This window comes from Phalangium opilio, unplaced genomic scaffold, assembly GCF_054372755.1.
Source record: "Phalangium opilio isolate 3A_F unplaced genomic scaffold, DU_Popi_V2 ptg000037l_1, whole genome shotgun sequence".
In the NCBI taxonomy this organism is placed as follows: Eukaryota; Metazoa; Arthropoda; class Arachnida; order Opiliones; family Phalangiidae; genus Phalangium; species Phalangium opilio.
Genome location: NW_028324160.1, coordinates 6,864,611 through 6,877,924, shown reverse-complemented (window position 1 = coordinate 6,877,924; position 13,314 = coordinate 6,864,611). Strand labels below are relative to the sequence as shown.

General features: G+C 38.8%; 1 protein-coding gene and 1 long non-coding RNA gene across 2 annotated transcripts; both read right to left on the bottom strand.

The window, feature by feature from the left end:
* Positions 1–9,702: 9,702 nt before the first annotated feature.
* Positions 9,703–10,513, bottom strand: LOC149683798 (uncharacterized). The gene is made up of 2 exons (XR_016384214.1): positions 10,450–10,513; positions 9,703–10,385 (listed from the first exon to the last, which is right to left on the bottom strand). It is a non-coding gene; the product is annotated as an uncharacterized LOC149683798 (long non-coding RNA).
* A 29-nt stretch (positions 10,514–10,542) lies between these two features.
* On the bottom strand, positions 10,543–12,281 carry LOC149683797 (uncharacterized). Its single transcript, XM_089871166.1, has 6 exons — positions 12,247–12,281; positions 11,874–12,200; positions 11,396–11,805; positions 11,023–11,340; positions 10,617–10,962; positions 10,543–10,564 (listed from the first exon to the last, which is right to left on the bottom strand). The coding sequence occupies exons 1-6, from the start codon at positions 12,279–12,281 to the stop codon at positions 10,543–10,545; spliced, it is 1,458 nt and encodes a 485-aa protein (XP_089727292.1).
* Positions 12,282–13,314: the final 1,033 nt, after the last annotated feature.

The following is a 13,314-nucleotide window of genomic DNA, read 5'->3' as shown; positions in this document are numbered from 1 at the left end:
CGTTTCTTCCTGTTGAATTACCGTAAAATTTCAACAAGTAATATCCAATACCAGATATTACAGTTGGATTAACAGGATATTTACTATAAGCAACAGCAAAAATGTAATAATTTTATTAACTGTACATTTAGCTGTAAATATTCAATAAATAACAAGAAAGTTACTGTTATCTTAATATACTGTACCATCAACAATAAAGTAATAGTAAAAATACTGTCGATGAAAAGTACTGTAAAATCAACACTAAAATAGTAGAAACATTGTCGTTAGACAATAAATTATCAGTGATCAACTGTGAGGATGCTGTTAGGTTAGGAATAATATATCAACAACGGTATTCTTTGCATTGGGTTTCGTACTACCCCAAATGAAATAAATTCAAATAATTTCACGGTTATTATCTGTTTGGATATTATTTAGTATTATTTATTTATTATTACAATTTACGACATTGGACAACAACTAAGCGTAACAAATCGGATTAACCAGCATTCTTCCGCGTAATTATAAAGTATAAAGATATATGTATTTTACCCTCTCCAGATAGGATAATATGGTGTTACACTGAATATCAACCGAAATTATTTAATTCGGTATTAGATCACACGTCTTCCGTAGAATTTCACGAAGGTATATTAAATATGAATATATTAGACCCCAATGTCAAGAATTTTGTTATACTTGATGATTTACTTTGTGAAATATCTAATAACAAGGATATAACTAATTTGTTCAAACGGGATCGCACCATAAAAACACCTATGTTGTTATTTTGATACAAAATTTATATTACCCCGGGAAGGAAATTAGAACATAAAATTTAAACGCCCACTACTTGATAATATCAAATCTCCTCGAGATAAATCGGCTATATTTCATTTGGCAAACAGATTGGTCCCACTTATAGTAAATACGTCATCGACGCGTTCCATCAGGCAATTGCTAGAGATTTTGGGTATTTATGCGTTGATTTAAAGCCAACGACGTCAGATGATCATAGACTACGGACCGGACTCATACCGGGCGAAGAAGCCGCAGTCTTTATTCCAAAATGAAAAGAGTACATACGCATCAACATTTCTTAAAGTATCTGACTACTTGTAATGCGTGTCAGAGAAAATACGCTATCAAACACGCTAGTAATGACTCCTACGCGGTAACGTGAAGTTATCAGATGACCAGAAGAAACGATTGAAGAAGCACTGTCTAATGTTACGGAAGTTATCAAAACAAAGCGCTGTAGCAAAACGAAAAAAGATCCTTATTCAAAAAGGAGAATTTTTACCTCTTTTATTAGCCCCCCTCTTATCACTTGTTAGCAGTGCTGCCGGTGCGGCTATAAGCAGAGCAATTAAAAATGGCTAGAAAGTTGATTTTGGTACCTGAAGAGGTTTACTGTCGATTAAACTCGCAACCGAAAGTTGAACTTAGTGAAAATTTGGATACGAAGACTGTTTTGGTAGACAACAAATTGAACCAGACGCAAAAAGTTAACATGTACTAACGAGTGCTATTAACAAAAGAAAAAAGAAGAAACCTGTTAAACAACTGAAAAAGAAAGATTGGTATTCTGAAATAGCCATGACAATACCAGATTCACACCTCAAACCAGCCATTGCCTTATACAAGTAGATTGATATCAACTCCAAAATTAATTTGTCCCCCAACGGGGAACTTATATACAGGGGACAACCAATCGTCGGGTCTAATATTATTCATTTTTTACACGAATCCGTTAAAGGTTATAAAAGTAAACCGAAACACACTGTCGTTGGAATAAATCAGTTTTACGAAATGTTAATAAAAGAAAATGTACCAAAAACTATCGTGAGAAACAAATTCCCCTTTGGAGACTATACGAGTGTTGTACCAAATACCTACCTCTGTGTATCTAAAAGCGATTTACCGAAAATTGATTATTATCCCCCAACCCCGGATTCCCACCATGGTAATGGTCTCCATACTTGGATAAACTTGAAATAAAAAGAATATATATCAATACCACGTTTCATTTCTTTCACAAATTATTTACACGTTATCATGGAAGGATGTAACGATCCTTCTCCCACAGGGCTTCTAACCTCCCTGTCCGTTCATTTTTAAATAATCCCAAAGTTATTACGGCGCTTTTGATATTATTTCTTATTATAATTATCGAGTTATCTGATTTCGCTTATTGGTATACTCAAAAGAACCTAAACTGCACGACTAATGGATTAACTAGAAGAAATATACTTCAATGAATAAGATCCGGGGACCTTCTGAGGTGTAAAAGGACTATATAGGGCTGCGAGGGAAAAGGGGATTAACGTTTCCTTAAATGACGTTATTGAGTTTCTACAACGTCAAGATACGTATACGCTGCACAAACCCGCGAGGCACAACTTCAGAAGGAACAAGACTATTGTCTACGGTAAAGATGAACAATGGCAACTTGATCTGGCAGACATGCAAAACATCAAGCGTCATAACGACGGGTATAGATTTCTACTGTGCTGTATTGACGTATTCAGTAAATTTGCTTTCGCCGTCGCTATTAAAGACAAGAAAGGACCTACGATGGTTGCGGCGTTTAGATCCGTTTTAGAGTCTGGTAGAAAACCCAAGATTGTTCAGTCGGATCATGGGAATGAATTTCTAAATAAAGAACTGCAAAGTGAATTGAAACGTTTGGACATCAAGTTTTTCGCCACACACTCGGAAGTGAAATGTAGTATCGTTGAACGATTTGATCGAACCTTGAAGGAACGAATGTACCGCTATTTTAGGCAAAACCACACCTACAAATACATTGACGTATTACGCGACTTATTGGAATCGTATAATAACAACTACCACAAATCAATTAAATGCAAACCCCTTGAAGTGACAGAGGAAAATTCGAAAGAAATCTGGTTAAATTTGTACGGAAAAGTAAACTTTTCGCCGCCAGTTTCACACCCCTTTGAAATTGATGATTTAGTTAGAATAAGCAAAAATAAAAGAACGTTTGAAAAAGGGTATTTGGCCAATTATACCGAAGAACTATTCAAAGTAACAGAACGGATCCCGAGAGATCCACCCGTATATAAACTGAGGGATTTGCACTCCGAGCTCATTTCCGGTGTGTCCTACAAAGAGGAAGTACAGAAAGTTGGCAAAGACCTAGAAAACTTTAAATTTAAAATTGAAAAATTATTACGAAAACGTAAAAAACCTGACGGTATTAAGGAACTCCTCGTACGGGGGAGAGGGTATAGTTCCGAATCTGATTCCAGGGTGCAAGAAATCGACGTAAAATGAGTCTCTACATCACACTATCCTCTGATTCGTGAACACAATATTTCAAAGGAAATACTATAAGCATGTTCAGAACGTATCTACCTGAATCTATAATACTAGAGGGATCTCACGAGGTTGCTCTAGCTGAAATAAGCTATCCCAGAACATGGAATAATGTAAATGCATTGTTCGCATTTGGGATAAGTTGTTCGTGGGTGTTGTTTCGGATGCAATGGATCAATTCCCAGAGGAAGGTTCAGGCTTAGGTGAAATCCGAAGAGATAATTAACGGAGTGAATGAAAACCGGGATATAGCCATAGTTATACCTCCCGGATATTACGGTTCCGTAGAGGAATTACTCGAAATATTGTCAATCGACGATGCTGGTGCTACTGAAAATATAAAATCTAGGGTTAAGTTTTCATACAAGAAACCAAATCGACGGGTGATGGTTGAGTTAAAAGGGACGAACCAACTTTATATCCCAAGCGAAATTGCCGTTATATTTGGGTTCACTAGGAAACCAAAGAAAGACGTTACCGTGGTCACTTCCATGACAGCCCCATTCAGTTGTGATATGGATGCTGGAATGCACTCCTTATTCGAATACTCTGATATAATTCAGTCTCGATCAGTAGGAGACTCTGACGTCCCTCTCTTAAGAATTATAAGTATCAACGGGAAGGATGGAGACACGGTGGAAAAAGAGTTTGCTAAACCTCATTATATGCCCATAGCGAAAATCAAGTTCCAGACAATTGAAATAAACATTATGAGTGAAATGGGTGAACCGGTTAAGTTCGAACGTGGGAAAGTTCACGTCACTCTACATTTCAGACCCAGAAGAACTTGGCACTTGTTATAAAGAACTACGTTGAATTAAATCTCCGTCCCATTTATGACGTGATTGTCAAAGTGTAAGGATGTCTCCATATAATACGGGTCGTGTTTCTGTTAAGGATTGTGAGGATTATTATCTAAATCAAATTGGACATGTATCCATCCCAGTATGTAGAGGTTTGGCAGTGCAAAGAGGGTACGGCCTGGGGAGCATTATCTCCTTGGCGTTCAGATCAGCCATGCCATTACTTAAAAGGGGTGCCACGTTCCTAGGTCGAAAGTTTTTAAACACTGGCGCGAAAATTGGGACGGATTATACAAGCGGTGTACCCATTAAACAAGCATTGAGAACTAGGGGTAAAGAAGCGAGTAAGGAAACATTGAGAAGGGTGGCCGAAGAAGTGACCAAGCTAACTGGAAACGGACGTAAAAGGAAACGCAAAGTGTCACCCATCATCAGTTCTGTTCGAACTAAGAAGAAGAGAAGGTGGTCATCTTTACACCCGGATATATTTTCATAATGTCGCTCGCACACCCAAACTCTATGAACAGCGTCAGCTCGGAACTGAATGTTTTTCATGTACCCTATACCCAAACTGGGATAATAGGAAGCCAATGGTCGGAGTATAACTCTACCTCCAACGTAGTTGAAATCAGGCTATTATATTTCCCGTCACCGGGAACTCCGAGTCATACATGGACTTGAAAAACACGCTCCTGCAAGTACAAGTAAAAGTGGTTAAAGCGGATGGGTCTCTACCTAAAGCCGCTGTGTACGATGCGAATGGTGATATAACTACTCAGGCGGATAAAGTTGGACCCGAAAACCTATTACTCTCCAGTCTTTTTAGTGAACTACACGTATCGTTGAATGATAGATCAGTTACATCATGTCCTCAACAATACGCATACAAGAGCATGATTCAAACGCTATTGACATTTGGTGGTCCAGCGAAAAAGAGTTTTTTGACCGGGGCACTATTCTACAAAGATACGGCGGGACATTTTGACGACTTTTCCGAAAATGAAGGGTTTTTGAAACGGAGTGAATTCGCCCAAAATGGGGTTATAGACTTGGTTGGCGTCGTACACGCCGATATATGTCAGCAAAATCGCTTTATCCCCAATCTGGTCGATGTGAATTTTAAATTTATCAAAAGTCCCAACGAATTCTGCTTACATGCGGAGGGAAATAAAGCGAAAGTTATATTTACCCACGCTTCGTTATTCATAAGAAGAGTTAAACTAACCCCCGAGATTATGATATCACACGCCAAAACCCTGGAATTGGCCACGATGAAATACCCCATAACACGTACGGAATGTAATACGTTTTCCATATCTCAAGGAAGTAAAATAGCAGTCAAAGACAATTTATTTAGCAGTCAACAACCGAATAAAGTTGCAATTGGATTTGTAGACCAGAACGCGTTTTTGGGTGATTATAAAATGTCGCCTTTTAATTTTAACAAGTTGGGAAAACCAAAATATTACCTCTCCGAGTCAAGAGGCCTACTTACACACTTATTTACCCAGATATGGAAATGTTACTTTTTTTATGAACAAATACTGAAGTTAATTTTATGAAATATTAAAGAGGTATACAAAGCATAGCGAATATGCTGTAAATCAGACGACATTTTACATCCAATAAGGATATACTTGTACACATTAAAATCATCCGATGGGGGAAAAACGGGAAATGAAGAGATAAAACTTTGGAGGGATATTACCTTTACGTGTTTGTAAAGGCCCAATTTTCTACTCCTCAACTGTATACCCTCTATGTTCAAAGCCAGATTCACAACAGGGTTGCCGTGTAAACACTATTCTCTCGTTTCACCTCGACGATTTTCTTAATAGGCCCTATTATAAATTGCGAGGTCTTCTGGGAAAGATTTCTTTTATATAAGATTTGAGCGCCATCAAACGGTAGGAAAATTAAAAATAGTCACGTGATTCCAAAATTCCTGTTGTTTGCTTTATCGGCTACCGCGTACACTCTTTTAGTTTATATTTGTTTATAATCCTCACTTATGTTTGATGCTAACTTGGTAAGTCAGGTTTTAGAACTAGTTTATACCAGGGAGACTGTTTACACAAATAAAAACCATATTATTTTCATTTTTCTATTGGAAATTTCATAAATATACACTAAGCCTTGGTTAGCTTAGTGAAGATGGCCCCTACGAACTAGGAAGTTAGCTTTCATGTACAACCGATTTATGAAGTATTCCCAGGCACGGCCAACTTTATGAGCATCTAAGTTGGCCGTGTTCCTGGAAACTTTCAACAAGTTCGACAAGTCCAAAAATTTTTTATAATAGGGCCTATTTGTCAACATGACTGTTAACGTTACATAACACCAAAGCTTATTTGTGGCTATACGCACTGAAAGTAATTGCGCACCATATAACGCATGAAAACACGAAGCTAGAACCCGATAACGATCAGACCTTTCACTGATCTGCGCTGCCTTCAGCAGAGCTCACCAAAAAAGACAGCGGATTTTGGAAAACGTTAACCGGTGAGCTCTGTCGTCATAGCTTTGCTGAACGCTTTTCTCCGGTCATCGGTGTTTTAAAAATTACGCTAGTGCAATAAAGCGTGCAAGGGCTTAACAAAAATTGTATGATAACATATTTATAGAGATAGATAAAAACAACTTTTGTATTTAAAATTAGAAAGACTAACATGTCTCTTAAAATTCTCGCGTGATCAACTGGTTTCACGCCAATTAAATAGGTATAGTCCCATCAGAATCAGCAAGAGCTATTTGTAATAATACAGGTCTCCATGTTTTTACCGCCAAGCTGAGAACTACGCGTTTTACGTCACGTTATCCAAAAACCCGACTATTTTCTTTGGTGACCGCGCTGGCTCAGCGCTGAGCGCTAAACACCGTGACGTCAAAATTCAAAAACAAAATCCCTTTCTGTATGACATTGCTAACAGCGCTGAGATCTGCTGAACGCGGCCTAGATTTTCACCATGATGCTTTATTCAATTATATAATCTAAGCCTGATTATTCAAAAGTGTATTTAACTTTCGGCCCACTCTGAACCGTTAATGTCTCTGCATTACAGAAACGAAAACCAAACCCAAGCGTTTACTTTTGGGTTCACTAGGCCTATTGAAAAATAAAAGTTCATTTGACCGTCATAGTACCGTTTTTCATGTTATCAATAACGAAAGGATTATGCTATAAACAGATGTAGTATAGCTTAAGTAATATATAAACATCCATTTCAAATAATAATTATAAAAAATATTCCTGGGATATCAAAATGAAACAGAGCTTTAAAGCTACAAAACTACTAAAGGCATCGAAATTACGAAAAATATTTCCATATATTAATTTTACATTATGAGAAAACCAAATATTAAGGTTTTGTAGAATTTCTTTCACATCAACACAAGGCGAACTGCTAACGCGAAGCACTAGTGTAACAACGGACGGACACACACAGACAAACACATAGACTGCTGTTTTACCCTTTCCGTATTAATTTTGTTTTGAGAGACAAGATTACCTTAAATACTAAAATAAATATAATAAATATAATTATTATAATATATTTTCTTCGTTAGTTCTTCACCTTATTCAGCGTTACATCCTTTTTAAAAAGAACAATTAAACATTCTTGAGAGACTTGACTAATATTGGCGTTTGAAATGAAGCATACGCCGGTTGCTTCGCTTTACTCAAATAGGTAGTATATAAGGGTGTCGAACTACAGTTAAAAGCAAGAACAACCGCAAATGCGAAAACCTTTGGTAGACGATCCTACCCTAGGGAGCGGCTAGACGTTTCTCGTAACCCTAGCTGATCGCCGCGAATGTCTTAAACCAAACGTTGACGATGGAGTAGAAGCCAGGTGTACAGACTGGTGTCCATGTGGGATGGACAAAAACAATGACCAGAAGATGGTGGTGTTAGAAGCCAGATGTACAGACTGGTGTCCATGTGGGATGGACAAAAACAAAGATCAGAAGTTGGTGGTGTTAGAAGCCAGGTGTACAGACTGGTGTCCATGTGGGATGGACAAAAACAAAGACCAGAAGATGGTGGTGTTAGAAGCCAGGTGTACAGACTGTTGTCCACGTGGGATGGACAATGACCAGAAGATGGTGGTGATTAGAAGCCAGTGTGTACAGACTGGTGTCCATGTTGGATGGACAATGACCAGAAGATGGTGGTGATTAGAAGCCAGTATGTACAGACTGGTGTCCGTGTGGGATGGACAATGACCAGAAGATGGTGGTGATTAGAAGCCAGTATGTACAGACTGGTGTCCGTGTGGGATGGACAATGACCAGAAGATGGTGGTGATTAGAAGCCAGTATGTACAGACTGGTGTCCGTGTGGGATGGACAAAGACCAGAAGATGGTGGTGTGAGAACTCAAGTAGAGGAGCCATTTCCGTGACTGTCAATGCAGTTCGGAAATGGCGAACACATTTGCTCCGATTTGGAAACTGCGAACGCGGTCACGTGGGTGTAACAACAGACACACACACAGACAGACAGACAGACAGACACACACGATCGTTACAGAACCTCTCCGTGACATACGTCACTCGGAGAGGTAAAAATGAAGCGGTGACTCAAATCACCTTATCCGTTGATGGGGTTAGCGTACCCCATAAACCCTTAAGCCCCAACTTTAAGGATAACCTATGTATGAGATCGTACGCCAATCTCTTTCTTCAAACCGGACGAATATCGACGAGGGTAATTTCATTGACCGTGACGAGTTCGCCAATGGTAATGCTCTTTTCGTATTCGACTTGACCCCCGACCTGAATGGTAGTTCGACTGAAAGTTTCAACTTTATAAAGAACGGTAGTGTCCGATTGGAGTTAATATTTGCCGAAGCGCTACCGGCTACAATTGCCGTCGTTTACTATTCCGAATTCCAATCTTTGATTGAAATTGACAAAAACCGAGCCGTTTTATTCGATCAAAGCTCATAATGGACTCTCGACAACTTGAGAGATAATTAAGGCGCGATCCATACACTAGAAATTTGTTCCGGGGAATATTTCCGGCGGATAAACTACCACTAACTGTTAAAACGTTTCCATCGCTATTTATTGTGAACACTGATACGTCTAAAGGGGGAGGAGAACATTGGACGACTATATACATTTCGAGGAAAAAGAACACTGAATTCTTTGTAAGCTATGGAAATCCTCCGGATTTATTTAAATTTAATGATTTTGTAGAGCGAAACAGCCTAACTGTTACGTTTAATTAATCCAACTACAGGGTGAATTAAGTCAAACTTGTGGCGGGTATTGCGTTTACTTTTCATTGTATAGATGTAGGGGAGTTAAAATGTTTGATATAATAAAACGATTTACTAAAAATAAAAATGTTAACGATCGTATGATTGCGGATTATATGTATAAGAATTACTCAATAAATTTGTCATAATTTTTTCATTTTATTTTGTATTTTTATGCCCGTGGGCGAGTGTGGAAAAGCCGTCATTTAATATAAAACGTTTATCGTCGCAAGGGTTTAGGCAGAGTTTACTCTGCCGAACAGTTTTTAAGATATGTTTTCACTTACAATTCTAACCATTTCCGCGGTGGTCAGCTCGCGGTTGAAGAGACACTCGCGGTAATGCGCGTGCCGGACGCGTTTCTTCACGACGCGCTTGCACACGCCCTTGCACGTCTTCTTTTCCCCTTTGGCCGACAAAATGCTATACATTTTGGGTCTTAACCCACAGAACTCCTGGATCGGGGTGCCGTCCATCTCGTCTTTGAATTTGCCAAGTCGTTTTTTGTTGACGTCACTGTGAAGCGCGTGTTCCGGTGGGTAACCCGAGAAGTCGTACATATCCGCCTTAGCGGCGAAGTCCGCGTATAGATCATCTGTCTGGATGTGGTAGGTGAGGCTGTCTGTAATTATACGTAATGTCCGCAAATGTTAATGTAAATGTTATGCTAAAGTAAATTATATATAATTATATATAAGGACGTAAAACTTACCAGTATCTGTGAAGAGGAGTTTTGCTTTCTCCCCGTATTGTGCCCGAATTACGTCATAGTGGAAACCATACATGAGCAATTTTGATAAGTCCAGAATTGCGAAGCCCGTGTATATCGGTCGATTTAGTACTAATTTCTTCTTGGCAGAATGTATCCCAACTAGGTCGTTATGAAAAACTGAATTTTTCAAATGCGGGGGAACTAGCCTTTTTCACAGCCTTTTCGGGGGTGGTAACTAATTTGAAATCCCGACGGCTACGAAGGTTTTCCATGGTTTTTCCTGATATATAGAAAGAATATATATATATATATTCATATATATGTAAATATGTTAATATAATTACCAAACACAGCGTTATTCATTAATTTAAACAAATCCTTTTCGAAATCATTGGTAGCCATTTTCCTTTTTTCCGTGTTGAAATCTATATACTTCTTTAACCAAGGTCCTTGCTCAAACTTTAAAATTCGGTAGAGTTTTGTGATTCGTAGTCCCTTCGCTACGTAATACTTAAGATTACGATAGTGGACGATATATCGTTCCTTCTTCAACAGATTTGGGACTAGTTTCGGCAAAGATTCCTTAATTTTTCTGTTTAGCGAGGTCATCTGGTTCTTGGAATATTCCGAGAGCATCTGTGGTTTAATTGACATCGATTCGGGAGCTAGCGGATAACAGTTATGACTTTCATGGAGGTGACTGGGGTATTCAAGATCCACTTCGACAATAAAACCCTCTGGTGACGCATCTTGACACTGTAAAATAGCGCGTTCGGAATCCTCGGTGGGTTCAACCCATTGAAAGTTTCTCATGGGTAGAGCGTCACACATGACGGTTCCATATAGGTTGTTACAATCTGTTGTATCGATGTCAGTTAGTTTCTTCAAGATTAGTTTAATTAAGCAAAACAGAATACCTAAATAACATATGTATCCCTCTGGTTTTGATCGGTCATATCCATCTAAGTATCTATTATTGGCCTCCGCGAAGCGATGGCTTATCATTGAAACCCCACCCCGAATTCCTTTTTCAATGAAGAGGTGCATATTTTCATCCAAAAGTAGATCCAATCGCACCTTTGTCATGCACAGAGCTGCCTGCCATGCGAAACCTGGACCGGTGTATGAATGGGCAGGGTCAAGGCGGTAGTAAGTCATGCACATTTTGCGGAAGTTTTGGAAGACGTCCGCTAAGAGGAGGGTGTCCGATAGGACGTACAAATTGTGATATTCCCCTATAAAATCAGTTTTAGTTATTTTGCAAAATACAAGTACTTTTAAAATATTTACCTAAATCTTGAATATTGAATGCTCGCCACACATTTTGAGCGTGAGCGTAGTCTTCTTGGCTCAGGGGTTCGTCGGTTAAATCGTTATGGAAACATTCTATTGGAGGTAATTGTTTCTCATTGAAACGCTCTTCGGAATCCATATACGTATATGGGTAAACACCCTTCCGGACAAATAATTTAACCTCTGTTGGGTTGAAAACAGCGTTCAACAAAGGGAATTTAACTTGCCCCCCTTTCGCCACATTGGAAACTAGAGTTTCGAGGGATGCGGGAAGAAAACGAATGCTGTCGATGAATCGGAGATTGCCGAGCGAGAACGAAATATAGGTTTCGCTGTTGGAAGCGATGCAGTCAATCTTTTTCTTTTTAATAATTGAAATATGTTGCATAATAAGATGTGCGTCATATCTGGGGGATGAAATCACGATATTGAGAAACCAATCATACAACCCCTTATCAGTGAATTTAAAAATTACCTGCTGAGATTATGCATGACGACAGGTATAAATTTGGGTGCTTTTAACTTCAGGTTGCATGCTGGGCATGCGCTTCCCCTATATGCTCCGGTATAATGGTCATGGTCACGAGTTTTCACCGATGTCTTTGTGAATGGCTCCTCGCAAACGTAACAACATAAAGAAAATTGAAATGATGTCTCCTCATCTGTTGTAAGTTGCATTGGAATGTTCTCCTTCAGCTTCTCGGTAATTATATCCGATTCATCCAGCAACATTTTCAAAAATTTTATAGCTCCATCACCTCCTCTATACGTCTTGTGTTTGACGAGATTCCCTGTAAATGAACTAAAGGTTAGATAATTCAATGGGTAACTTACGGATTTGAACTCACCAGTTGGACCTATAAGAGCATATGAAAATACACATGCTGTGTGTAAAGCCAAAGTTGTAGTCGACGATAGAGATGTGTCTGGCAAACATGTTGTGACTTTGGTGAGAATTGACTCAAAGTCTGCGACTATTATATATGGAACCTGTAAAGAATTTACGGTTAAATACCCTAATAGAAATATAAATATAATCAAATAAATAATTACCATTTGGTTCCATCCAAAGTTTTTGAATTTTAATATGGGATCGTCGTGTGGCATAACCACACGTTGTGGATCGTGGACATTACAGTCACGTTAATGTTCTTCGTGAGTTTGAATTGATGCGCTTCGTTTTAAACAGCGGCGACAATAAAACGATTGATGACCGTGTTTAGTGAACCCACTAAAAAGCCGACTCATGTTGCAGATCAACACAATGTTTAGATTGTCCGTATGAGACTAATAGTAGATCTACCTCTCTAGTACTAGGAACCTTTCTCTCGCTAACGTAACGCGGGAAATATCCCTTTTCGTATGCAAATATATTTATAGACAAGTTATTAGCTTCCTCGAACCGTTTAAGTCTAAACGTATCAAGTTCAAATGCAAATGTAATTCCACACATATTCAATTCATTTTCATAGGGTCTATAGTGTGTAATGCGTTGTTGGTTGCTCATAGCTGGGTGGAGTTTGGCTAATATCGACCATAGAAAACACTTATTGTCCTGTTGGTCTTCAGGATTAACGTTAATGGTAGCTTTCTTATTTTCAATTACGGGTGGTAATGGGAAATATGTACCACCTACTAGCGGTAAGTATTGTAAAATGTTAATTTGAACATAAAGAATGCGATCCAGTAGCCAGCCACTCCCCATTGCCTCGAAATTGTTCATACTTTCACTAATCTTGTCCCGACTAGTGTTGATTTGTCGCGGAATAACTTCCGGCGCCAAGGTGGCGTGAGTATAACCCCGAAAGTACGGTGTAGTTTCAGTTTCGGTGCCTGAATTACCTAGTTCACGTGTGTATCTCGCGTGCACAACAAGGTACCATTTAATGCCTTTCTTCTCGCTCAATTTGTTTCTG